Consider the following 24693-nt stretch of genomic DNA (forward strand, 5'->3'; position numbering starts at 1 on the left):
TCCATCCATCTTTTCTCTTAAAATCATCTTCACACAATGTCTTCCTCTCTCGAACAGCTCAAGGCCACCGGCACCGTCGTGGTCTGCGACTCTGGTAAGTTTCACCGATCACCGATCAACCTGCATGCATCGAGCTCCCCACTAACACGCGCAATGTAGGTGACTTCGCCAGTATGTTCTATCGAATCCCGCTACGAGTGGCGATAGGTTGAAGATTGCTAACGTGCCATAGCTATCGGCAAGTACAAGCCCCAGGATGCTACCACCAACCCCTCCCTGATCTTGGCTGCTTCCAAGAAGCCTGAGTATGCCGCTCTCATCGATGCCGCCGTTGCCTACGGCAAGCAGAAGGGTGGCTCCATCGACGACCAGGTTGACGCCACCCTGGACCGTCTCCTCGTCGAGTTCGGCAAGAAGATCCTCGAGATCATCCCCGGCAAGGTCTCCACTGAGGTCGACGCCAAGCTGTCCTTCAGCACCGAGCTCTCCGTTAACAAGGCCCTCGAGATCATCAAGGTACGTGGAACTCGCTGGGGGTGGTAATTGTATCTTCGCCTGCTAACCCCATCTTCCAATAGCTCTACGAGGAGGTCGGCATCAAGAAGGACCGCATCCTCATCAAGATCGCCTCCACTTACGAGGGTATTAAGGCCGCCCACATCCTCCAGTCCAAGCACGGCATCAACTGCAACCTGACCCTGATGTTCTCCCTGGTCCAGGCCATCGCTGCCGCTGAGGCTGGTGCCTTCCTGATCTCTCCCTTCGTCGGCCGTATCCTCGACTGGTACAAGGCCGCCCACAAGCGCGACTACACCGCCGAGGAGGACCCCGGTGTCAAGTCCGTCCAGGAAATCTTCAACTACTACAAGAAGCACAACTACAAGACCATTGTCATGGGTGCTTCCTTCCGTAACACTGGCGAGATCACCGAGCTTGCCGGCTGCGACTACCTGACCATCTCCCCCAACCTTCTGGAGGACCTCTTCAACTCCACCGAGGCCGTCCCCCAGAAGCTCGACGCTAAGGACGCCCACTCTCTCAACATTCCCAAGCGCGAGTACCTCCACAAGGAGGCTGACTTCCGCTTCGACTTCAACGAGGAGACTATGGCCGTTGAGAAGCTCCGTGAGGGTATCTCCAAGTTCGCTGCTGATGCCGTCACCCTTAAGGATCTCCTCAAGGCTAAGATCCAGGCTTAAGTGATCGGGCTTGAGGCTTATTAATTTCTTCCTGTTTCTTGCTTTTTCTTTTGTTTTACAGACTTTCTTTGTAAATTGGCGATCTCCAAAATGTCTGTGGAATGGGTAGATACGAATTGATGAATCTTTCATGATTTAAATTAAAATCTTTGAACCCTTTGAACCCTTTGAACCCTAGGAAACTCGAGTTATAGCTAGGTTTGAAGCTCCGTGCAAATTTCCGGTGGCGGGCAGGAAAAAGGCCGAAGGTTCCGAGACCCTGTGATTGCGCGAGGATCTGGGCTGGTCGGCTTATTCACCAGGACGGACTAGGAACGAAAGATGAACCCCGCAGGGCCTCCGTTGGGGACACGGTGTGACGGCGTGTGACAGCCGAGGGTGCACCCGTGGACCGACGTGGATAGAAGGATGTACCCAGGGAAGCAAAAGAGGCATTGAATGGGAGGAATGATCGACTAGGATTGATAAGTCCGGCAATTCTCGATACAGTTGCTATCATGGTTACGTTCGCAGAGGTTCTCAGCGGCATTATGTCATTTCCCCTCGTTCGAAAAGCTGCCCGCTTAGGAAGGTGGGGGATGTTTCGGCGCGGTAATCATGTATCGGTACTTATTTTTACACGTAAATTATAGGTCAAATCAGGTACCGATACATGAGCTAAGTGTTTCCCGGTAATGGGTCACGTCAACATCATCCGCTTTATTATCTTTGCATCGCCCGCCTCCTGTGCTTTTCTCCTTCTTCTCCTCAGATACTTGTACTCGAAATTTTTTTAAAAAATTTAAGAACTCATCAATCCCATCATCATGGTTAAGGCTGGTAAGTGCAATATACCAATACCCAACCATACTTCAATACCTCGATACCCGGCAAGGACCTTGGGATGAGCACATTCGAGCACTTTGGGATCCTTTGCGGACCTATCGGCTGCTTTCCTCCTCTCCACTGTTCTGTCCATCAGGGTACTCAGCTTCAGCTTCAGCTTCATATGTTCAAGCTCATTTGCTGTTGAATCCCCAGGCTTGGGTTCAGATCATCTCGGGCATGCGGGCCACCCCTGCTACCCGCCTTCCGGAAGCATAGACCCCATAGCGTGGACTATGGACGATGGACGATGAGTAATGAACTATAAACTAACCCGACCCAGTTGCTGTCCTCCGCGGAGACGCGAAGATCGCTGGTACCGTCACCTTCGAGCAGGCCGACGAGAACTCCCCCACCACCGTCTCCTGGAACATCACCGGCCACGACGCCAACGCCGAGCGCGCCTTCCACGTCCACCAGTTTGGTGACAACACCAACGGCTGCACCTCCGCTGGCCCCCACTGTACGTCCTGCAGGTCTAGCAATGTGCAGAGTGATCAGCTAATATGCCATAGTCAACCCCTTCGGCAAGACCCACGGTGCTCCCACCGACTCCGAGCGCCACGTCGGTGACCTTGGCAACTTCAAGACCGATGCCGAGGGCAACGCTACCGGCTCCATGCAGGACAAGCTTGTCAAGCTGATCGGTGCCGAGAGCGTTCTCGGTCGTACTCTGGTCGTCCACGCCGGTACCGATGATCTCGGCAGGGGTGGCACCGAGGAGTCCAAGAAGACCGGTAGCGCTGGTCTCCGTCCCGCCTGCGGTGAGTTGATTGGTTTATCATTTGGATAAGTTCTACAGAAACTAACGTTTCACAGGTGTCATTGGTATTGCTGCTTAATGGTCCAATTTACGCCTGTAGTTGGGTCTTGTTATCCCCCATCTGTTGAGATGAAAAGTTCAGGATAATACCTGGCTAGGATGAATGAATGTCAATTGCAATTTATGCCCCCTTCACTTCCACTTCGTACTTTGTACTTCCTCCTTGATCCGCCGTAGAGCTCACCGGCGTCCAATGTGCTACACGCTGGTGTGGCCCCGTAGCGCCCAGACCGCTTTCCCCACAAACACCGGCCACGTTTCGACTCCGAACCCCTTCTTATCGCCGTCCCTTCTTCCCCTTTCTATTCTTTCTTTCTTCATCATTGTCATCTGTGCTACCACCGGTGGCCAGTGCCTGTTTTCCCTCAATGCCTTTCGAAGCCCGCGTCAAGTCCGTCCTGTCGGGCGACACGGTTGTGCTGTCGCATGTCACTAATCCCTCACAAGAACGCATCTTGAGTCTGGCCTATGTGTCCGCACCGAGATTAAGGAGAGAGGGTGATGAGGTAGGTACTTGTTTCTTTCCAATTGGCTCCTTCGGCAGATATTCCACAGGGTTGCTTTGAACTTTGGGTGCACCGTGGAGCTGTTGAGCTGTTGAGCTAGCTCGGAGGAAATGCAGGTAAACTAATTCAGACCAATTATAGGCCTACGGCTTCCACTCCCGTGAATTCCTCCGTGAGCTCCTTGTCGGCAAGGTCGTTCAGTTCCACGTCGTCTATACCATTCCCACCGGCGCCAAGCGCGAGTACGGTATCATCAAGCTGCCCGGGTTCGACGCCCAGCTTCCTGATATCAGTGTTCAGGAGGGATGGACCCGTGTTCGAGAGGAGGCGGGCAAGCGCTCTGATGATTCGGAGGAGACTTTGGCTTTGTTGGAGCGATTGCGGGCTCTTGAGTCGCTCGCTCAGAATGAGGGCAAGGGTGTTTGGTCCAGCAAGGACAATGGTCAGATTGAGACCTCTTATGAATTGTCCAACGGCCAGGCTTTGGTGAATCGGTACCGCAACAATGAATTGGAGGGTATTGTTGAGAAAGTCCTGAATGGTGATCGTGTCATCTTGCGCCTTCTGCTTTCCCCACAGGAGCACCTGCAGACTTTGGTTGCTTTGGCTGGTGTGAGAGCGCCCTCGACGAAGCGCACAACTGCGGAGGGTAAGGAGCAGGCTGGTGAGCCTTTCGGCGAAGAGGCTCTTCAGTTTGTTGAGTCTCGTCTGCAGCAGCGCAAGGTCAAAATTTGCTTGGTTGGTGTTACTCCTCAGGGCCAGCTGGTCGCTACTCTGCTGCACCCCATGGGCAACATTTCTCGATTCCTTCTTGATGCTGGTCTGGCTCGCTGTCAGGATCACCACTCTACCATGCTTGGTGGTGACATGGCCTCTCTCCGCCAAGCTGAGCTCGGCGCAAAGGCTGCCCGCAAGGGTGTCTTTACCGGACACGTTGCTCCCAAGAGCAGTGGTGCTGCCGCTCTTGACTACACTGTCACCCGTGTGTTGAACGCCGATACCATTTTCATCCGCAACAAGGCCGGCCAGGAGAAGAAGATCAGCCTTACCAGCATCCGTCAGCCCAAGCCCTCTGACCCCAAGCAGGCTCCCTTCGCCGCAGAGGCCAAGGAGTTCCTCCGCAAGCGTGTCATTGCCAAGGCTGTTAAGGTTACCGTTGATGGTAAGAAGCCCGCCAACGAGGGTTTCGAGGAGCGTGAGGTTGCTACTGTCATGCAGGGCAACGTCAATGTTGGTTTGGCCCTGGTTGAGGCCGGATATGCGTCCGTGATCCGTCACCGTATGGACGACAACGACCGTGCTCCCTACTACGATGAGTTGTTGGCCGCTGAGGCCGAGGCACAGAAGGAGACCAAGGGCATGTGGTCCCCCAAGGCTCCCAAGGCCAAGCAGATTGTGGATTACTCCGAGAGTGTCCAGAAGGCGAAGCTGGAAGTTGGTATCCTGCAGCGCTCCAAGCGCATCCCCGCAGTTGTCGACTTTGTCAAGTCTGGTTCTCGTTTCACCGTTATTGTTCCCCGCGAGAACGCCAAGTTGACTCTCGTGCTTTCGGGCATTCGTGCCCCTCGATCTGCCCGCGGGCCGGGTGAGGCTGGCGAGCCGTTTGGTCAAGAGGCCCACGACTTGGCTAACCGTCGCTGCATGCAGCGCGACGTTGAGATCGATGTTGAGACTATCGACAAGGTTGGTGGTTTCATTGGAACCCTGTACATCAACAAGGAGAACTTCACCAAGGTCCTTTTGGAGGAGGGCTTTGCTACCGTGCACGCATACTCGGCTGAGCAGTCTGGCCACGCCAACGAGTACGTCGCTGCCGAGCAACGGGCGAAGGATGCTCGCAAGGGTCTCTGGCACGATTGGGATCCTAGCAAGGAGGCTGCTGAGGCCGAGGAGTCGGAGGCTGCTAACGGCGGCGACGAGAGTGAAGCCGCTGCCGGTCAGCGCCGCAAGGACTACCGCGACGTGACCGTCACCTATGTTGACCCGGCCTCTGGAAAGTTGAAGCTGCAGCAGATCGGCTCCGGTACAAGCGCCCTCACCGAGCTGATGAGCGCGTTCCGTTCCTTCCACCTGAACAAGGCCAACGACACCCCTCTGCCCGGTCCTCCCAAGGCCGGCGAGTGGGTTGCGGCTCAATTCAGCGAAGACGGTGACTGGTACCGCGCCAAGGTTCGCCGCAACGATCGCGAGAAGGAGCAGGCTGAGGTTGTTTACATCGACTTCGGTAACTCCGAGATTCTGCCCTGGAGCAGCCTGCGTCCTCTCACCCAGCCCCAATTCACAAGCCAGGCTCTGCGCCCCCAGGCCGTCGATGCCGCTCTCTCCTTCCTGCAGTTCCCTACCTCTCCCGACTACCTCGAAGACGCTGTTGCTTTCGTGACCGACCACACCTGCGACCGTCAGCTCGTGGCCAACGTCGACTACGTTGATCCCGAGGGCACTCTGCATGTCACTCTCCTCGACCCCGCCAACTCCAAGAGCCTCGACCAGAGCATTAACGCCGACATTGTCTCCGAGGGCATGGCGATGGTTCCCCGCAAGCTGAAGGCATGGGAGCGTGCTTCCATTGATACCCTGAACACCTTGCGTGAGCTCGAGGATGATGCCAAGGCCGAGCGCCTCGGTATGTGGGAGTATGGTGATCTGACCGAAGACTAAATCTGAAGCTGAGAATTTATCTGTATCTATTTTGAAAAGTATGGGATGAGGTGGCACCATTCTGTACAATATTTGGGATCGGCTTTGAGACGAAAATATCATGTGCTACGGCACTAAGCACAATGCCATTTTAATATGCTATTATCTATCTTCCACTACCCTCTAATCTCTAGGATCCACGCATAGTTCTTCCTAAGTGGGTTTGCCCCTGCAGTTCGTGAGCGTCGTCGATCGCCAACACTCCCCACCGATTAACTTTAGTTCGATCAGATTAAGATATGAATGTAGCAGACCCCATCTAACAATATACCTGTCTTTCAACAAGTAACATTTTCTAAAATAGTAATCGAGTATCCTTGATAATCGATAGTCCAAGTCGACCCGTTGTCTCGGACTCCCGAAATCTGGTTGCCGCAGGGTCTTTAAGGGACCCAAAGATTTCAGCTGACCGCCCTTCCTCCCCGACATCTCCACCATCGTCGATTTCTCTGGGGCAGCGATCCCATACATATCCCGACCAGAAAAAAAAATGCTCTGGCGTACAAAATCCCACCACAGCCAGGCGTCCGAAGCGGACGCCTCGGTTGCGCGTACCGCGTCCGCCTCCCAGAATGATCCGTCCGCTTCCGCCGACCAGGCCGCGGGTACTGCCTGGCTCGCTGGACATTTACACCACCTTACGCCGGAGCAGGAGGAGAAGCTCGTCGAGTTCAAGGCTGTCTGCGCTGAGCGCGAGTACTATACACCTAGTGTGGAACAGGATGGCGAGACTAAGCCGCCTAGCCATGATGATGCGACCATGCTGTATGTTACTCGGCCCGGTGTTCAAATGTTGTATAGGTCTGGTTTGGGACCGGGCTAACATTGAAACGTTGATATAGACGCTTCCTGAGAGCTCGCAGATTCGATGTCGAGGGTGCCTGGGGTCAGTTTAAGGACACAGAGGAATGGCGGAAGGAGAACAAGATCGAAGACCTCTATGCGAATATCGGTGTGGATTCGTACGAGGCTGCTCGTCGCATGGTAAGTGTTCCGCTTAGAGCTGGATGAAAGGAGAATTGTAGCCTGACTCTCTGCTACAGTATCCCCAGTGGACTGGCCGTCGCGATCGCCGCGGTATCCCCGTCTACGTCTTCGAGATCCGCCACCTCGACAACAAGGCTGTGGCTGCTTTCAATACTACTGCGACCACCGGTATTCCCGAGACTCACAAGTCGTCTTCCGTCCCGGCTCGTCTGCTGAACTTGTTCGCCTTGTATGAGAACCTTCTCAACTTCGTTATGCCGCTGTGCTCGACACTGTCGCGACCTAACCCAGAGACGCCCATCGTCACCTCGACCAACATTGTCGATGTGAGCGGCGTTGGACTGAAGCAGTTCTGGAACCTTAAGAGCCACATGCAGGATGCCAGTGTGTTGGCGACGGCTCACTACCCCGAGACGTTGGATCGTATTTTCGTATGTGGCCCGGTATATTCCTTGATAGCATATCCTAACTCGCCTTAGATCATCGGAGCTCCAGGATTCTTCCCTACCGTCTGGAGCTGGATCAAGCGCTGGTTTGACCCAGGCACCACCTCGAAGATCTTTATCCTGTCCGCCGCCGAGGTGAAGCCGACTCTGACCTCCTTCATGGAGCCCTCCAGCATCCCCACGCAATACGGTGGCGAACTCGAGTGGCAATGGGGCGACATGCCCAACCTGGACGAGCCAGCCAAGGCGAAGCTCCAGGGCATCGAGCAGACCTCAGCCGAGGGCAAGAAGGAACTGATGAAGGGTCCCATGCTGTTCAAGGGCGAGCACATCGAGGTGCTGGGCAGCCAAAACGGCAAGGATAGACGGGAGACCATCCCTGTGCCCCAGACCGAGACTACTGCTGAGTCCGAGAAGGCTGCCGGTGACGTCGCCGTGCCTCCCCATTCCACTCAGAACGAGAAGACGGGCATCGATGCGGTGAACGTTAACCAGGTCGAGACTCAGGTCGCGACCGCTGCCGTCTAGACGCGCATAGAATACCGCAACGGGCGTGGCGTGGAGGGGGGAGTGCAGATGCCTCAGCCGAGGCATCATCGCATCTGATAAGAAACGAATGCGTCTGCCTGGTCGTTCTTGTCGAGTGTCGTAATTAGTTTGATTCCTTTTTTGGCGGGCATTGCATGTGCATGTGCATAGATGGAGGCCTTGTGTGCCCCAACAGTTGGTTTTTTTTTTTTTTTCGGGTTTTGGACTGGTTTTGTTTGGTTATTCCCATTTTCGGGGGTTCGGCTCCGGCCATTTGATGTCTTCTCTTCTCTTCTTTTTCTTCATTCTTTGTTCTGTTTCTTTCTTTTTCTTCTTCTTCTTCTTCGTCTTCGTCTTCGTCTTCGTCTTCTATATAGTGATGCCATGACTCATGAATCTTGGGCTTTTCACTCATCTGGTTGGTGGATTTGGGGGCTCGTTTATTCCCTGGGTGGGATTTGATCCATAGAGTATATACATATGAAAACACTGGGTTTCACTTCGGACTTTGTCTACGGTTGTCTGGCCAAATTCTCCGATCCTAGTCGATGATCTCTCCGATCATGATCGCGGTGACTCGTTCGTGCCCTGCGTCCTCTCTCGATTGTATCATTTTGATTATCGATCATGCTTTCCTCACATGGGCCCGGCTCAGTATGTGTACCCGCCGCTACCGCAAATATTGGGCAGATCCACTTCCCCCGCGGATTCCACTCGGCATTTGGTGTTTCCCCTCCTGGTCCACAAACCGTACTGTCAGTGATGTGAACTCTACAAAGGACAAGTCACCTTGTAGAGCGGACTTGACCTGGACTCCACCTCCGATCAGGGCCGTGGAGCCATGCAGCGAGGGGTGTCACATGACCCATTCAGGGGCACATGGGGGAACCCGGACATTTGTTCCACGAGGCATACGGCATCCTCATACTTGTACTTTGTACTTTATATTTTGTCTTCCCATGCGGCCACGTAGATCCTTGTTAGTTGGCGTCGTTCTCGACCATGGTCCGGGGTAGCATGTGCGGCTAAGTTCAATCATCGTATCATAGGTCAGGCCCGAGTGTCTCCGACTAGGTCTCATCCAGCCCAGGAACCATCCAGGGACCAGCCACAGGCAACCGAGTGACATCTGAGCGGGCGCTAGTGGAAGCGGTTTGCGAAACTGTTGGGGCATCAGATGCGATCGACGTCATGTCGACTGTCCGAAAGAGGGCAAATGGCTCCGAGGTCTCAAATTTGCGGAGGCTGTGGGTTCACATGCGACTCGGTGCCGAACTGGGGCCAAAGTGATCGACAGCACCCTAAGCATTTAAACCCATCTGGACCCCAGGACCCCGGACGTGTCTTGGCCCAGAATTCTGACTCTTCATCATGGCGGACCGCAATCCGAAGGACTCGATGAAGTCCACCTGGCGCCAGCAAGCGCGCTCCGAGTGGACCCTCTTCCACTGGTTCTATGAACTACTGGGCATCCACCCCGAACATCTCGACCAGCAGGTGCCCACCCACCTGAAAGAAGACGCCGTCCCCTATGTGCCGGACTGGTCCATGCATCGCTGGGTACTCACGCACGCGGTGATCCCTCTTCTGCTACACCACGCCTACGTCCAATATACCGGCCACAACCTCGGCCGCCTAGGCGCTTTCATCCTATACAGCATGGCCTTTAAAGGAATCGCCATCCACGAACTTCATGTCCTCCGACGCCTAGGCCACACCCACGGCTTCCTAGACGGAGACAAGCACGCCCGCGACGGCGTCCCCGACATTGGCGTGAGCAAGGTCGTCCGCTCCCTAATGTCAACCTCAACCTTCCGCCCCATGTTCACCGTCCTACTCGCCTACCGCGTATCCGAGGCCCCAGCATCAATGAGTTTCGCCTGGCTCCCGCTTGAAATCGGTCTCTACGGAATCATCCTCGACTTCTGGTTCTACTGGTACCACCGTCTGATGCACGACGTCGACGGTCTCTGGAAATACCACCGCACCCATCACCTCACCAAGCATCCGAACCCGCTCCTGACCCTATACGCCGACACGGAGCAGGAGTTCTTCGATATCGCAGGAATCCCGCTGATGACCTGGTTCACGATGCGCTTCATGGGTATGCCCATGGGCTTTTACGAATGGTGGATCTGCCACCAGTATGTCGTGTTCGCAGAGCTGGCTGGACACAGTGGTCTGCGTGTGCACGCCACCCCGCCGTCCACACTTAGCTTTGTGCTGCGCTGGTTCAAGGCGGAGCTCGTTATCGAGGATCATGATCTGCACCATCGGAAGGGCTGGAAGAAGAGCCATAACTATGGCAAGCAGACTCGTCTTTGGGATCGGGTTTTCGGCACTTGCTGTGATCGCATTGAGTCGGTGGATAATAATGTGGATTATGCGAATCAGTCGCCTATGCCTCTTTATTGAGCAGAGCTGGATGTGCGACAAATATGAAGATTTGGGAGATAAAATGGGGCGTGTGATTTGGATTCGCTCTTTATATGACTTTTGATACCATGTTAGATCTTTTTTTTTCTTTGCTATATGTAAATACCCATGATTGAACGAGTCTGAAAATTATGTTTCGGTTCTGTATGTCCTGTGCGTCGATAATCGAACTGTCCCGTACTGTGGATTTTAGCGTGGGCTCGATGATCGCACGCAATACAACCCTGGTCAAGACGACTTAAGGTCGGTGGAGGAGATCGAACATCTTCCAAACGAACATAGCCAGTTGTAGTCCGCCAGAACTGGTATAGTGTACGGATATGCTGCGATCCGACAGTATCTTCTTGATCGGGGCTGTACTCGTGGACACACGATTCGATTTGCATCCAATGAACCAACAACTCTCCCAATCTGATTTTTCTTTGAGCTATGTAACTATATTCCGGGCGAATATGATGACATACAAGCTGTTTGATAAACTAACGATCACCACATGAACACATATTTCTAGTGAGAAGGACCAGGTGCCCCCGTCTGCTGTTGTTCAACAAGACTCTCCAAGCGAGTAACCGAATCCTGAACCTCCTTCTCACTAGGCAAGTTTACAATCAGGAGATACAGAACATCCTGCTGCATGACTTTCTTGATGATACCCTGCCGCCGGGGCCTATTCCGTTTGTCCAATCTTGGACCCCGGGGAAGTCGACCCCGAGCAACACGTCTAGCATCTCGGTTCTCACGCTTCATACCCCGTCTTTCTTGCATCCGGGCCTGCTTGGCCTGGCGCCGGGGTGTTGGGTTTATTTTCCCCCCAGTGATTAGTGAAATTAGAGAGCCGTTGTTGACGGCGTGATTAGGGTCACTGTATCGAGATTGCATGGCCTCCCTTTGGTTGGCGGGGACGACAAGAGATGAGCCTGGATTTTCTTTTTCCTGCAAACACGTTAGAAGAGAATAAGGGGAAAAAAAAGGGGGGATTGAGCTTACGTAGAAAGCGTGGGCTCTTCGGTCCATGTAATCTTGAACCCAGACACCGGCGTCCTTGAATTTCTCACGGACTCCTGAGTTCTCAGGTCTCTTCTCATTTGACTTCATTCCGAGCTCTTGAGCAGCAACGCGATCGAGATCAGGGAATACAAGCTCTGCAGACTCGGGAAGCTCGACTTGACCATAAGTCTTGCCGTTCGTCAGGCGAATATTCTTCAACTGCTTGTTCATGCTTGACATATTCGGATCTGGATTGCTATATTTGGCAATCGTCTCATTGAGATCAAGCTTTTTGCTCTCAAAGAGAGTCGTTCCTAGACGATTAGAAAGTTTCGCCAGAAGACCCCTTTGCTGGCCAGGTATTTGGTCTTTGAAGCACATCACCATGGCGTAGAGACCGCGTGGCATAAATAGCTCCTGGTTGACTTTATCGAGGAATGTGTTCCCACGATGACGGGACTGGAGTTCACGAGCAGTGCCAGCCACGACCTGGACAACTGTGCCGACCACCTGGGCAGCCACTGCAGGAACAAAGCCGACAATACCGGCAGCAACGAAAACCACATCGATCCAAGGATCCGCCTGAATAGTGTTAGAAGACTTGACTACTCGCCCGCCTGGTGATATGTATTGAAAGTCACGAACCTTGCTGGATTTCTCCCAATCGGCCAAGAACCGCAAGAACACATCTTGACTAATACCGCAATCTTCAAGGACAGGAGCATACGCTCTCACAAACCCACGATCCTTCCGTCGAGGCCGGCGCTGCGGAAGAACAACAGGACATGGTATCTGTCCAACAGGCTGAGGCACGGGACCGGCCATCCCAACCATGCGGCGAATCATTTCATCCTCCTTATCCTTGACATCAGATTCGGTAGATGGCGCCATGGCCTCTTCGTATGAAGGCGGCATCACACGTTCGGCCATATCATCGAGCTCCCAAGCTGCTTCATCTTGGTTGGTGATGAGCTCATCTTCCGAGTCACTATCCGAATCAGGATTGACCTTGCGCACCCGCAGTACTTCCTTTCCATCTATGACTACCCGTTCGGCTTCGCCGCAGTTGACGAGCTTCTCCGCTTCGAGTTTGTCGATGTTTTCGAGATACTCGTACTCATCTTCTAGATTTTCGGCTGCAGGGGCTTCTCTAGTCACAGCAGAAGAAGAAGAAGCTTCGCCGGATTGACTGGATCCTGACCGTACGCGGTGGATCGCCTCCGAGCCAGCCCCGATGCCTGCACTTAGCAGTTTGCCAATGATGCCCTGTCGTCCGCGAGGCATTCTGAATTGCTTGATAGGGAGTTTGGAAGAGGGGGCAAACTCCCGGACTTAAAGAAAAGAGGGGCTGTCAGATCCAAGGTATTCTAAGCTTCGGCACAGCCTCACTTGAGCTCAAGTGCTTACTGCACCGCCTCCAAACTAGAGCTTGAGCCACTTTTCGGTCCTTCGGGTACAAGACTAACAAGGAGCTTCAGTCTTACCATAAATATCGCTACGGCGGTGAGAATCGACTTCAAATCATTGCCAACTATAGATTACACTCTTGTCTTAAAACTAGCAAAGGTATATGCAGCGCCCTCTAAGCTTACGCCTTCCACAACATGTTGACTTGCTTCTTGCGAACCTAGGAATAGAGTTAGTAAATGCAGAACAGACAACATGGGATGGGAATCTAGCTTACCATTGGCGCCAAGAATGAGACTCCGACGGCCAATGCCACCACGGTCAACAGAAGCTGCAACTTGGAAAAGCTCTTGCCAAGAATGTCGAATGCCTGGCTAGGAGTGGCACGAGTGCCGAAGATATCGCCGCCAAAGGCGAAGATGAGACTGGTACTCTCCAAAAGTGTGGGCTGAGAAAGAACAGTCTTGATACCTGCGACATCACGGGCGTGCGTGAGGTACCACTTGCCATCGAAGTCGAGGAACGGCGCGTAGCGGAACAGACCTTCCTCGGCCTCGGAAGACGTGGCGTCACGGCCGACGGGACGACGGGGGTCCAGAACCGGACGAGGGATACCGACGATGGAGTTGGAGAATGGGAGGGTGCAAAGGAGCTGCTGAGTGGTGATTCCCTGACGGGTTTGGGTGACAGCCATGTGGGAGATGGGTTCGGGGATCACGAAGGACTGCGAGACCACGTGGGGGAGCGGAAGGCTGTCGCCGTGGATGCTAGAGTAGTTTCCAGCGGCGTCAAGAGGGCCACGATCGTTGGGAATATCAGACTCGTAGAGTTCGGAAATCACAAGCTGGTAGCCCTTGGCGGAGGATTCGTCGGTGGCGTCGCCGTAGAACGAGTAAGCGAACCAGTTCTCGGAGATGGTGGACGAAATGGGTTGGTTGGCATCCACGCCAACTTGAATAGCTTCGTGCAAGACCTTGCCCGAAACAGCATCCAGAAGATAGAAGCCGGCAGTATGGCCCTTGGTATCCACCGCAGAGACCAAAACCAAGTTGGGGTTGAGGTACTTGTACAGAACAGAACGATCTCCGAGAACCTTTCCGATCGACGCAACCGGGTCATGGGCAGGACGAGCCGTAGCCTGAAGGACCGTTTGACCCGCAGGAGGAACAAACTCCCAAACGGGAATCTTGTTGTCACTGTTGGCCCAGCCGAGAACGCGGCCGTCTGCACTGGTAGTCACCAGGTATCCAGTGCTCTCGTCAAACGAGGAAGCGGGAGTCCCATCCTCCTGGATACCCAAAACCTTGTTCTCAATGGTGGCAATCGACTGGAACTTAACATCCTTCGGCGAAGAGCGCGACGTGATAGCACCGGTGGAGACATCGAGTGTGATTGAGCTGCCATCACTGGGGTAGATGGTCGCCTCGCCAGATTCGATCACAATAGCCTTGACATCCCAGGAGGAAGTTTCAACAGCCTGGATGGACCAGGTAACCGCACCATGCTTACCAGTATCCAAGGCATAGACACGTCCCTTCTGAGTAGCGACGATCACAGATTTTGCAACTCCAAAGCTGTCCAGATTTGTCACCTCGTCGCCGAGAATGCTGCCAAGAATACGGCTAGGAAGCTCCGTGAGCCAGGCGGGAAGGTGTTCGAGGTCCCGCACATGGCGCTTCACGCGATGGATATATGCTCCGTGCAATGTTTCGTGGCCCTCAACCTCCAGCTCGTGGACCAGGTCTTCCTGTACATCGTTATCCACCCAAGCGGCTGCCACGGCGTCAATCAAAGCCTCGGGGCGATTCCACTCGATTTGACCGTTTCGGATGAGCTGCCAATCGCCAGAGTCGCGCAGGATAGCAGCACGTACAGCGACGGCAGAGCCCTTCGCAACAACCTCTGCAGCGGCATTTGAAGCACGCTCAGAAGATTTCAACTCGAGATCCCAACGTCCCAAAACGCCATGGGATGCAGAAGAAACCACAACAGTCTCCGAATCAGTAATGCGAGTAAAGTACACATTGGCATCGATGCTGCTGGTTGCGACCACGGAAGGTCCTGACACGAAGGGCAGCTGGTAAGCCTTTGATACCTTAGCAGCCTTCAAGTCCACATGGTAGACCTCGGCCCACGATCCAGAACTTGTGCGGTAGAGAACCAAGAAATGGGGAAGAGCGTTGAGTTTATGAGCGGCGTGCACAGTGATCTGCTCGATCTCCTGGCCCGAGACGTTGTCGATGGCAACCGTGTTGACCTGTTTAGAGCCAATGACATTGACCTTGAGTGACTTCAATGACTTGTCTGTCCATACAATCAAAGGCGATGCGGAGTTGGCGCCCACAAACAGAACGGATTCCGGGCCGGTGACATCGGCATCCGAGCTCAAGGTATGATGGCTAGTCTGACGACCAGTCAAAGAATCCAGAGAGGTGACCTTGATCTTGTAGCCTTTTAAAATTGAGGACTGGAGGGAGATGTAGAAGACATTAGTGGAGGAAGATGACACCTGGAACGGGGTATCGCCGCTGGAACCATCAGTTAGCACTGCCGCAGCCACTACCAGCATAGAGCTTACCTGTCGTCCTTGTATTCCCACTTGGTCTTTCCAGAGTCACCGTCCAGCCGCCTCACAACACCGGCGCCGCCATTGCTGACGAGCGCAAGCGTATCGCGGACGCTGGATGTCGCACTGGCATCCTCCAACTCCAGGAGCTCAAGATCCGCGATTGATTCATCGGCGAGCTTGTTTTCCCAGACCAGCTTTCCATCCTGAGCACTCCATGACGAAATGTAGTCGCCGGCCGCGCCGACAACAGCGTTGTTCCCATCGAGGCCACGCAGAATACCAGCTCCGCCAGTCAGCTCAGAGGCCGACCGTGAGAGGTCCTGTCGCCAGACTAATGAGCCATCTCGGGGGTTGACAGCACCGAGGATCGACTTTTCGGAGATGGTGTAGAGGAGGGATGCATTGGAGGAGGTAGAGGGCCTGAGGAAGAAGGTCGAATCGGGGGAGGGGGCACCGAGCAGCGCGTGGTGGAAGTCAATGTGATTGACTTCGTCGGTGTAGATGGCCGCTGCGGGCGACACGCACGCAGCTACAAAAAGCGCCGCTTGAAGCCGCATTGTACTATGTGATGAGCATTGACTGAAGAGGTGTTGTTAGCTTGGTTCTTGGATCTCAGGACGTCGGGTCCGCGGGCGGTGATGGAGATCTCCCCGGACCCTCGCACTTTGACACTTCCCTTCTACACTTCTACACTTTTACATTTCTCTTAATATTCTCATGTTTTTTCCTGCATTGAACTGCGCTGCCAGGTACTATAAAGCTGGAGTGACCTCGTACAAAAATATACATAATTTTGACAATAATCTAGAGGCCACTTGACAATTTGAACGCCTTCTTGAACGGTCTTTTGACCGTCTTGACTTATAAACATCTTTTACTCTGCGATTGCATCTACTTCAATCTCAACAAGCATATCGTCATCAACAAATCCATTGCTGACCACAATCATTGTCGCAGCTGCCCCAATTTGGTCTCCATTCTCTTTGCCCAACACATCCCTGAATCCTTCCCCCACAGCATTGCAGTCCTCTTTCCTGCTCACGAACATCTTACATCGCACTATGCTCTCGGCACCTTGACCACCAACAGCTTGAATAGCCTGGATGATCTCCTCCAGAATCACACGTGTCTGTTGGCGAGCATCTCCGGGGAATCGAACTCGCGGGGCTTGCGGAGGAGAGTTCGGGTCTGCTGCAGTCGATCCGGCCACGTAGATTAGGTGGCCACGACGCACTGCTCGATAGTATCCGATTCGAGCTTCCCAAGGAGAAGAAGTGCTGAAGAATTGCTTTTTGGTAGTCATGCCTCTAAGGAATCTTTAGTCGGTTTTTCCTTCTTGCCACCGGTAACTCAGTCGGTCTACCTTAGATGAACGCCGGGTATGCAGAAACAAATGAGTTATAAAATCGCCGCCGAGCTTTTGGAAATGCAACTTAATTTGTGCATCGAAGTCGTTTCCCGCTTTATATCCTCGTGTTGGTCCCGCTATGTACCTAGATAGCTTTGTGGCTGGAGTTTCCGCAATGAGTCAAAGCAAAGTTGACTCATCGTTCTGTAAATCATAGTAGCAACTCGTTTCTAGCTTTATTCAAGTACAAAATTGGAACAGATTTTTGGAATATATAGATTGGCTCCTACGTATGCCACACATGGTCTATCGAAATTCTTGTAGCTCGGTATCTTCCACTTCTGCGGGGACACGCTGATAAGAATGCTTGAAAGGCCTCAACCGATTTGTGGCAAACCAAAAGACTACAACCAAGATTGCAATTGACGCAACAAAGACAGGTAGGAGAACTGGGAAGGCAAGTGACTTTTTCAAAGATTCAGGAGTCGCAGTCTCAGAGACCTCTGTTCCTTCCCAGTGAGAAGGAGTTGCAATGTGATGCACTTTACTTCTCCCTAAAACATGGCCCTTGTGATCAATAGCCTCCGCAGAGATCCAGCCGAAATGACCTTTGACTTCAAATTTGGTCTCGAATCCTGTCTTCTCGGAAGTGCCAAGAAGAAAGCGTTCATAGTCTTCTCCTCCCTGGGCGTAAAAGTCCCACGATGCAATGTCTGTTGCACCATTCCAGCTAGCATAGATCGTGGTGAGGAATCCTTGTTCTAGAGACTCAGTGACTGAAGCTATGAGAGCTGGCGGCGTATTTGGTCGGCCGATGAACTCAGACTTATATGCCCGATAAGTTGCGAATTCGTAGTTCATGAGAAACCTTGCCTCCATTAAAACCTCTCCGTCGGATGAGAATTCGGAATGATATCCATGGTCACTCCAGCCCACAAAGACATTGCCGTTGGGAAGTTGTTGAATATTGCCTCGAAGCCGAGTCAACTGATTGTCGGGTCGATTGTAACGACTGATGACTCTTGCTCTCTTTGGTGAAACATTTGTCTCCAGTCCAACAATCAAGGCTGAAGATAGGGGTTCTTCATTCTTCTCGTCATCAGAAGCATTGTTCAGAAAAGAAATGACATGGTGGGTTCCATTTGACTCCAAAAATCTGGCGTCGTGCTGTTTCGAGAAAACGAAGTCTTGATCAAAGTCGGTTTCACTTCCGCCTAATCGCCAAAGAATTTTGCCATCAATACCGGATATCAGATATATCGTATTAGTGAAACGCATGGATACTAGGTAGTGGCCGTCGGCTTGCTTGTCAACCGAGTTGATATGCAAATAGTCGTAGCCTGGGGCTTCTTGCGGCGATGAATCATTTCCAAGCTGAACAGATTCATGAATCGCAATATTTCCTGGCGCTGAAGAATCCCACTGAGTCAAAATATCACCGGTGAACATATCAACCTCATAGAATCCAGCGGAAATGAAGGACGACTTTTCATCAGAGCGGCCAAAGTCGGCCAAGCTCATTTCTTTCGTCCAATGCACACAGGCTAAGGCCGATTTGCCCCCGGAAAGTACATTGAATTCGTGAAAGTCGAATTCTTCGACTCCATCCGGTCCACTGGTCTCAAACTCGACCTCATAGTTCTGGTTCAGCACGATCGCGCGTCCTCGAATAGCAGTTCTATTTCTTGCTACTATGAAGGACAGCCGAATTTGTCCGTCGGTCTCACGAATGGTCTTGAAATCATAAGTTCTGAGATTTTCGACCATCTGAGAGCCGGTCCAGATTAGAGTCTATTTGTGATACTGTCTTAGTTCAGATTTCCCAATTCAGGCAACAATAAACAATTCGGAGGGAAACGACCTACTCCATTTTGGTCGTAAATATGAGGCCCGACATGGAATGGTCGTCGACCCGTTATCGGGTTTTTGGGGATCATCTTGCCATACGGGGCAACAAACCAATACCCCGGGCCCACGCGGTTGCGGTCATGATATTGAATCTCAAATCTTGGCGCATACACCTCGGGGAGCTATATGATTGTTAGTAGATGGCTCTCGCCTCATTTTTGAGATTGCCTGACGGTAACAAAGGACATGAATTCGTCATCAAGGCTATGGGCGATAGCACTGGCGCTAAGCCATGCTAGGACCCAAGCCAATATGATCATCCTGAATTGATGGCGGGGTGTGTGGCGCCATCACTGCTGTAACATTGTGGAGAAGAACGAGGGATTTTTCAAATGATGTGATGTTTGAGAAGAAAAAGAGGGATACGAGGGGAAATGGGGCTAAAAAAAGATGAGATCTGACTCGGATTTGGGCCGCCAAGACCGAAATAAAACAAGGGTCCGAAGGGTCCGACACAGAGCCCCAACTAGACCTATCGTTCTGTACTCATGAACTACACGGGGTTCTCTTGGTAAACGAATATTTTATGTTCGATTCGAAGTTCCTAATAGGCGATGGCATATAGATAAGTAATTATCTAGTAAAGAGGAAGTGATTGCTGATCTAACACAAAGGAAGGAGTTCGCGCCAGAAGTGGTCGATCCAATTCGCGAAAGATCATATCAACCGACTTTTCCAATCTGCAAAGGCAATGATGAATCTTGGACTATTTAGATCTCAACTTTTGGACATTCTTCACAAGACGCATGATGCAAACGAGATGTCAAATGAGCCACATGTCCATATTTGACTAGTTGTAAGCTGAGGCTTAAAGTCGACACCTTGTCAAAAACTTTCGGTGAACATCGGCCTTCCATTGATTGTGATCATCCCAGGGACCAAGACTACAGATCCAGGCGTCAAGTCGCAGGGATTAAAGCTAATCACATCACACACCCGTTGAGGACCCCCTAATGTCAAAGACGAGATGTGGAACCACATCTCCAAGGTAACAGGTGTACAAGCGTGAATCGGTGCGAATGTCACCAGTGCCGATGAATTATTGATGTTGGATCTAAATGGGTTCGTCCAGACGTGCAACTCGACCAACTTCTTCATTGTTCGTGACGGCGAGGTATGGGCTCCAACAAAGAATAATCAGATGCAGGGAATCACGCGCCAGAAATCAAGTGATGTTTGTCGTGCCAATGGGATCCCTGTTCGAGAGCTCGATTTTACACTCACCGAGGCACATGGTGCTGATGAGGCCTTCTGTACTGGAACTTTTCCTTCGCAGATCCATGTGCGAGAAATTGATGGACGGCAAATTGGATGTGGAAAGCGCGGGCCAATTACGAAGCGTATTCAGCATGTATATATGGAGGCAGTGGCAAGGGATACGGAGAGAACCCGGATGGATATTCAGCAGGATCTAGAAGCAGGTAGATTATCCAAATTGTAGGGTGCCTACATGTGTACATCTGAGAAGGCTTGATTGAATAAAATGATGCTTATTTTGTGCAATGATTGTATATGTACATCAATATTGAAATAGATCCAGCTCCTGCCAAATGACAACACTAATGCATTCTCTTACTCTCCAAAGCATGCCTTGTTGGCCGAACGCACAGCCTCCTTCTCACCCTCGCTCATGGCATCGGTAATCTCCCAGGGCTTGTTGCCGAGACCCATAGCACGCTGTCCGTCGGGGTTCAATGAAGACCAGTCTACTTGACCCTTGAATCCCTTCTCGCCGGGGCCACCAGCACCAGGGAAATCCCACGGAGGCGAGTAGGAGAGAGCAGCCTGGCGCTGCTTCAGGAGATAATCGACGTTCATGTCGCACATCGGCGTAGCAGGGACGTACAACACACTGGAGTCGCCCTTGCCATGGTGCTCCTTGTCAACTGAGTGCAAAGAGTCACAGTGCCAGGCGACAAAGTCACCGGGCTCAACCCTGGGCACGGAGACCATGGTAGTCTCCAGATCCATGTGGGGGTGGGTGACAGGGTTGAATTCTTGGCAAGCACCTCCAACGGACCCGGGGAAAGTGGAGTCCAGGTTGGGCTTGAGGGTCTTCGCATCGAAGAAAGGTCGTAGAAGGGTGTACGCCGTGCTATGGATGAGCATGGGGCACACATGGAGTGTACCCTCGCCGGGTGCAGTGTCGGACATGGAAAGCCAGCCCTGAAAGAAGCGCAGCATGGAGCAAGCGCCTGCACCATTATACATGTCCATCTTGGCATTCAGACGGTGTCGGACATCCCACGGATCATACTGCTCCCAGTTGCCTTCCAAAATCTTGGTGTAGACACTGGAGTACTCGGGGTCTTCCCAGCGCTCGAGTGAGCCGCCATCAACGTGCGGGCCAAGAGTGAACTTGGAATCACCAGGGTCTCTAATGCGCAGACGGTCCGCGTATGTCAGCGGGTTGGAAGTGGAGATCCTCGACTTGGGGTCTGATGAGTGCCACAGACGCTGCAGGAAACGCTGGGTCTCGAGCATGTTGGGATGGGCGCGGGCTTCCGCTTGAGACGGAGTCCAATACAGCTCATAAACAGCGGGCGAGTCTGCGGGGAATGCCGTCACACGCCCTTTGTTGGCAGCGACATAATCACGGATGCGTTGCTTATAGTCCAAGGCCCGGTCCCGAGGGATGACATTGCGAATTACCACTGTGCCTCGGTGGCGGATCTCTTTCAGGTCTTCCTCGGAGATCTTCCCTGACACCACATCGGCGTATTCCACCGAAGGAATAATCTAGTTCATGTCAGTCACTACCCTGGCAAGATGAGCGTCAGAAATGATCAGATATCACCTACATCACTACCTTTAGACTTGATTGTTTCCACTTCCTCTTCCATGCTAGGCAGGAGCCGTTTCCAGCTCTCTGTCAAGGCTTTTTCATTCTTCTCCCAGAACTTCAACTTGAGCTCTCTAAAACGCGAAGGAAGAGGCTCCGGCTTGTAGTCCGGTCTCAAACTGGGGAAAACCGAAGAGATGTCACCGGCGGCTTTAGTTGTCTGCGCCGCAGTGGAGGTTGATGCCGCACGAGCGGCTCTTTTTGAGAGAATCCTGGACATCGACATAATTGATGATTGGGCTTTTCATTGACCGGAGACCGTTTGGGGGAATAGACTCGACTTTTATACTCTAGTGGCCATCGCGGGGTGTAAACTTCTGGATTGTCGGGAGTCTACTATTTTCGGTAAGACAGCCGCCCGACGGCGGTAAGATCTCCGTTTTGGGTCAACTTGGTCCGACATTGACGCCTGATTCGCGAGCCTGCCCAAGTACGTCATGGAGATTTATAGTATACTACGTATGCATCTGTTGTTGTGCACTGTGATGCAGATACTAGGAAAAGATTATTCCGGTAACTTGGGGAAATTATGAGAAACAACCTCATCCGCATGTATTCAATCGCCAGGTAATTCCACCAGACACTCAATCGAGGTGCCCTCATCAGTATCAAATATGTTTAACTACCTACCTTTGACACCTTCTAGACCACCTATCCACAGCCAAGCCTGTCCGTGAGCCCCATAAAGCAGCAATAGTCATACGAATCTTGTTTTAGGTCATCCATCATATCCTGGACAATGGTTTGCGGAGCTACGATTCCCCTTCATTATCACGATAGATCGATGAGGCTCGTGAACGACAAACTGCTCCACTAGCCTCCAACAATCTCAACCATGAAGTGATTTTAAATGTGGGAGCTTCAATTGGGTTTCTGGCATCTTTCGACTTCTGGCGTGCTACCTGCGGGTTTGATCCAGGTGGACTGGACTATCCGTACTTGCTCGGGACTCTCATCTCTAGTTGAAATTTCCCCCATTTCATACTTATACTGAGCCTCTACTTTTTTTCAATTCTCATTTTAGCTCAAAGAGAGATGATCGAGAGGCCTTATCTGTCAGCGGTCCATATATCATTGCCCTGTGTACTTACATAAACAGAGCAAATACACACAGCAGCTGCTTCTCTCTCGATTGGTACATTGAATACAGCTTGTGTCAAAACTGGGATGCAGTCAGGTAGAGTTCATAGAGGGGAAAAAGCTTTGCAGTCGGGACTTTTACTGAAAACATCGTTGGCCACTTGGTCTGCATCTTGCTGGAGGGCGATATCCACTGCCTATTTGGGAAATCTATCCGCCACGACGGAGAACTGCGGAGGATGAGATTATGCTAATCCACAACTCAGGGTAGAATTCGGCTATAATATACCGACTCGGTTCACGCGGCAAGTTCTTATTTTCTCCTAGGGTCAAAATAGATCAAAGAAAGCACTAGAAGCTCGCTAGAAGAGCATGGTTCACGTAAGATCAAATACATCGCGCATGGAGAGCGACAGAGTCGACGGAAATGGTAATTTTGGCGAGGAACTTTGATTCTCCACCGGAACACCGCTGAACTGACTCAATGGAAAGAAAAGAATGGAAATTCTTCTAATTTGAACCTGTCAGATGACTCTAGGCCAAGGGTCCCGACCTAGGATTGTGCTGGCAATGAACTCGGTGATCCAGCCGGGCTCGGGCCACTTTCCTACGCTGAGGACCGGTTAAATTCCCCCACGCGGGGTCCCCCTCTTTTTTAAAACGGATATGGTACGCGCTGCAATTGACACCGAAGTTCCACACGTAGACATAAAAGATCGTAGAATTCTCGGTATGGTTCCTCGAACCATTCGACCTTTGTCTACGCACAATATGGCTCTCTCAGTCAACGGACGGACGGCTATCGTCACTGGAGCTGGCTCTGGTATGTTGCCTTGTACCATAGTTAAGACCTAAGCAAGATGCTCACATTTAGCTAGGAATCAACTTTGCCTTTGCGAAACTGTTAGTGGATAATGGGTGCAATGTTTTGATCGCAGACTTGGCCCTGCGCCCCGAGGCTAAGGTGCTTGTCGACAAGCACTCGACTGGTGCTGCCCGGGTAGTATTCCAAGAGACCGATGTCAGAGACTGGCTGCAACTGGAACGAATGTTTGAAGTTGCAGAGGGAGAGTTCGGCGAGATCGACATCGTTTGCCCGGGTGCCGGAGTCTACGAACCGGTAGGTGTCTACACGGTGGGACTCGTTACGAGGATTACATGCTGACAGTGCATACAAATAGCACTGGAGTAACTTTGGCGCCCGCCGAGATCCACAGCCAGCAAAGATTCCCCCGATGGAGGTCGGTATGCGCTGGTGGACATCAACGTCACACACCCCATTCGCACGACACAACTAGCCATTGCGCATTTCCTGCGTCATAAGGAAAACGGTCGTCCGAAACACATTGTTCACATTTCCAGCATTGCGGGACAGAACGCGACATTCGCGGCGCCTATCTACGTCGCGACGAAGCACGCCATCAATGGCTTGGTTCGGTCACTGGCCAAGCTTGAGACACTTGGCATTCGAGTAACAGCCGTGGCTCCGGGTGTCATCAAGACTCCGCTCTGGACTGATCATCCGGAGAAGTTGAAAATGGTAGACGACAGTGTCGACGAGTGGGTGACGCCGGAAGAAGTAGCTACTGTGATGTTGGCACTTGTGCAGCAAGACGTGGTGGGTGAGACTATTGGAGACAGGTCTGGTCGGGGTCCACAATTCCCAGTGAGCGGGGGCACAATTCTGGAGGTATCTAAGACCGTGCGGGCAGTTGGCCAGTTCGATGATCCAGGCCCAGGGGACCGGCCCGGTAACACTGCCACCGACCATGCAGCTGTGGAGGAGGAGAGTTTCGGTTTGTTGGCAACAAAGGGATGGGGACAGTCCAAGCTGTAATTAGGTGTCGCTGAATCATTAATGAAGAACATGTTATAGTGAAACCCTTGTAGTAGTTAAGTGAAATAGTGATGTAGGGTGGTAAGCACGTCAAAAGTGCGGAGCGGGCAAGTCAGGTGCTGGGGCCTATCGGGGCGCTTTGATAAGAGGCCACGGCTCCATTTCTTCTCCTCCATCATTCATCTCCCAGCTATGCTGGTCGTCGCTATGCTCGCCATTTGATTCAATT

General features: G+C 52.2%; 10 protein-coding genes across 10 annotated transcripts; 5 read left to right on the forward strand and 5 right to left on the reverse strand.

Moving 5' to 3' along the window:
* Positions 1 to 36: 36 nt before the first annotated feature.
* Positions 37 to 1199, forward strand: N7443_003810 (sedoheptulose-7-phosphate:D-glyceraldehyde-3-phosphate transaldolase TAL1; the record flags this gene model as incomplete). Its single annotated transcript, XM_056883866.1, has 4 exons — positions 37 to 94; positions 160 to 171; positions 233 to 516; positions 579 to 1199. The coding sequence occupies 4 exons, from the start codon at positions 37 to 39 to the stop codon at positions 1197 to 1199; spliced, it is 975 nt and encodes a 324-aa protein (XP_056742144.1).
* Positions 1200 to 2005: 806 nt separating this feature from the next.
* Positions 2006 to 6050, forward strand: N7443_003811 (putative transcription factor (Snd1/p100); the record flags this gene model as incomplete). Its single annotated transcript, XM_056883867.1, has 6 exons — positions 2006 to 2018; positions 2347 to 2526; positions 2579 to 2827; positions 2866 to 2922; positions 3109 to 3392; positions 3534 to 6050. 6 exons carry the CDS (start codon positions 2006 to 2008, stop codon positions 6048 to 6050), a joined length of 3300 nt encoding a protein of 1099 aa, XP_056742145.1.
* A 529-nt stretch (positions 6051 to 6579) lies between these two features.
* N7443_003812 (uncharacterized protein) lies at positions 6580 to 8050 on the forward strand (the record flags this gene model as incomplete). Its single annotated transcript, XM_056883868.1, has 4 exons — positions 6580 to 6854; positions 6932 to 7073; positions 7133 to 7507; positions 7556 to 8050. 4 exons carry the CDS (start codon positions 6580 to 6582, stop codon positions 8048 to 8050), a joined length of 1287 nt encoding a protein of 428 aa, XP_056742146.1.
* Positions 8051 to 9421: 1371 nt separating this feature from the next.
* On the forward strand, positions 9422 to 10465 carry N7443_003813 (sterol desaturase family protein; the record flags this gene model as incomplete). The annotated part of the gene is made up of 1 exon (XM_056883869.1): positions 9422 to 10465. One exon carries the CDS (start codon positions 9422 to 9424, stop codon positions 10463 to 10465), a length of 1044 nt encoding a protein of 347 aa, XP_056742147.1.
* Positions 10466 to 10993: 528 nt separating this feature from the next.
* On the reverse strand, positions 10994 to 12757 carry N7443_003814 (Short-chain dehydrogenase/reductase SDR; the record flags this gene model as incomplete). Its single annotated transcript, XM_056883870.1, has 2 exons — positions 10994 to 11419; positions 11474 to 12757. 2 exons carry the CDS (start codon positions 12755 to 12757, stop codon positions 10994 to 10996), a joined length of 1710 nt encoding a protein of 569 aa, XP_056742148.1.
* Positions 12758 to 13061: 304 nt separating this feature from the next.
* N7443_003815 (uncharacterized protein) lies at positions 13062 to 16006 on the reverse strand (the record flags this gene model as incomplete). The annotated part of the gene is made up of 3 exons (XM_056883871.1): positions 13062 to 13100; positions 13158 to 15408; positions 15459 to 16006. 3 exons carry the CDS (start codon positions 16004 to 16006, stop codon positions 13062 to 13064), a joined length of 2838 nt encoding a protein of 945 aa, XP_056742149.1.
* Positions 16007 to 16323: 317 nt separating this feature from the next.
* Positions 16324 to 16752, reverse strand: N7443_003816 (YjgH family protein; the record flags this gene model as incomplete). The annotated part of the gene is made up of 1 exon (XM_056883872.1): positions 16324 to 16752. One exon carries the CDS (start codon positions 16750 to 16752, stop codon positions 16324 to 16326), a length of 429 nt encoding a protein of 142 aa, XP_056742150.1.
* A 351-nt stretch (positions 16753 to 17103) lies between these two features.
* On the reverse strand, positions 17104 to 18965 carry N7443_003817 (uncharacterized protein; the record flags this gene model as incomplete). The annotated part of the gene is made up of 3 exons (XM_056883873.1): positions 17104 to 18588; positions 18663 to 18827; positions 18879 to 18965. The coding sequence occupies 3 exons, from the start codon at positions 18963 to 18965 to the stop codon at positions 17104 to 17106; spliced, it is 1737 nt and encodes a 578-aa protein (XP_056742151.1).
* Positions 18966 to 20277: 1312 nt separating this feature from the next.
* On the reverse strand, positions 20278 to 21773 carry N7443_003818 (DUF1479 domain-containing protein; the record flags this gene model as incomplete). The annotated part of the gene is made up of 2 exons (XM_056883874.1): positions 20278 to 21444; positions 21507 to 21773. 2 exons carry the CDS (start codon positions 21771 to 21773, stop codon positions 20278 to 20280), a joined length of 1434 nt encoding a protein of 477 aa, XP_056742152.1.
* Positions 21774 to 23398: 1625 nt separating this feature from the next.
* N7443_003819 (uncharacterized protein) lies at positions 23399 to 24464 on the forward strand (the record flags this gene model as incomplete). Its single annotated transcript, XM_056883875.1, has 3 exons — positions 23399 to 23450; positions 23506 to 23751; positions 23845 to 24464. The coding sequence occupies 3 exons, from the start codon at positions 23399 to 23401 to the stop codon at positions 24462 to 24464; spliced, it is 918 nt and encodes a 305-aa protein (XP_056742153.1).
* Positions 24465 to 24693: the final 229 nt, after the last annotated feature.

The sequence above is a fragment of the Penicillium atrosanguineum genome, assembly GCF_028827265.1.
Source record: "Penicillium atrosanguineum strain IBT 20685 chromosome Unknown utg000003l_segment0_segment0, whole genome shotgun sequence".
NCBI lineage: Eukaryota > Fungi > Ascomycota > Eurotiomycetes > Eurotiales > Aspergillaceae > Penicillium > Penicillium atrosanguineum.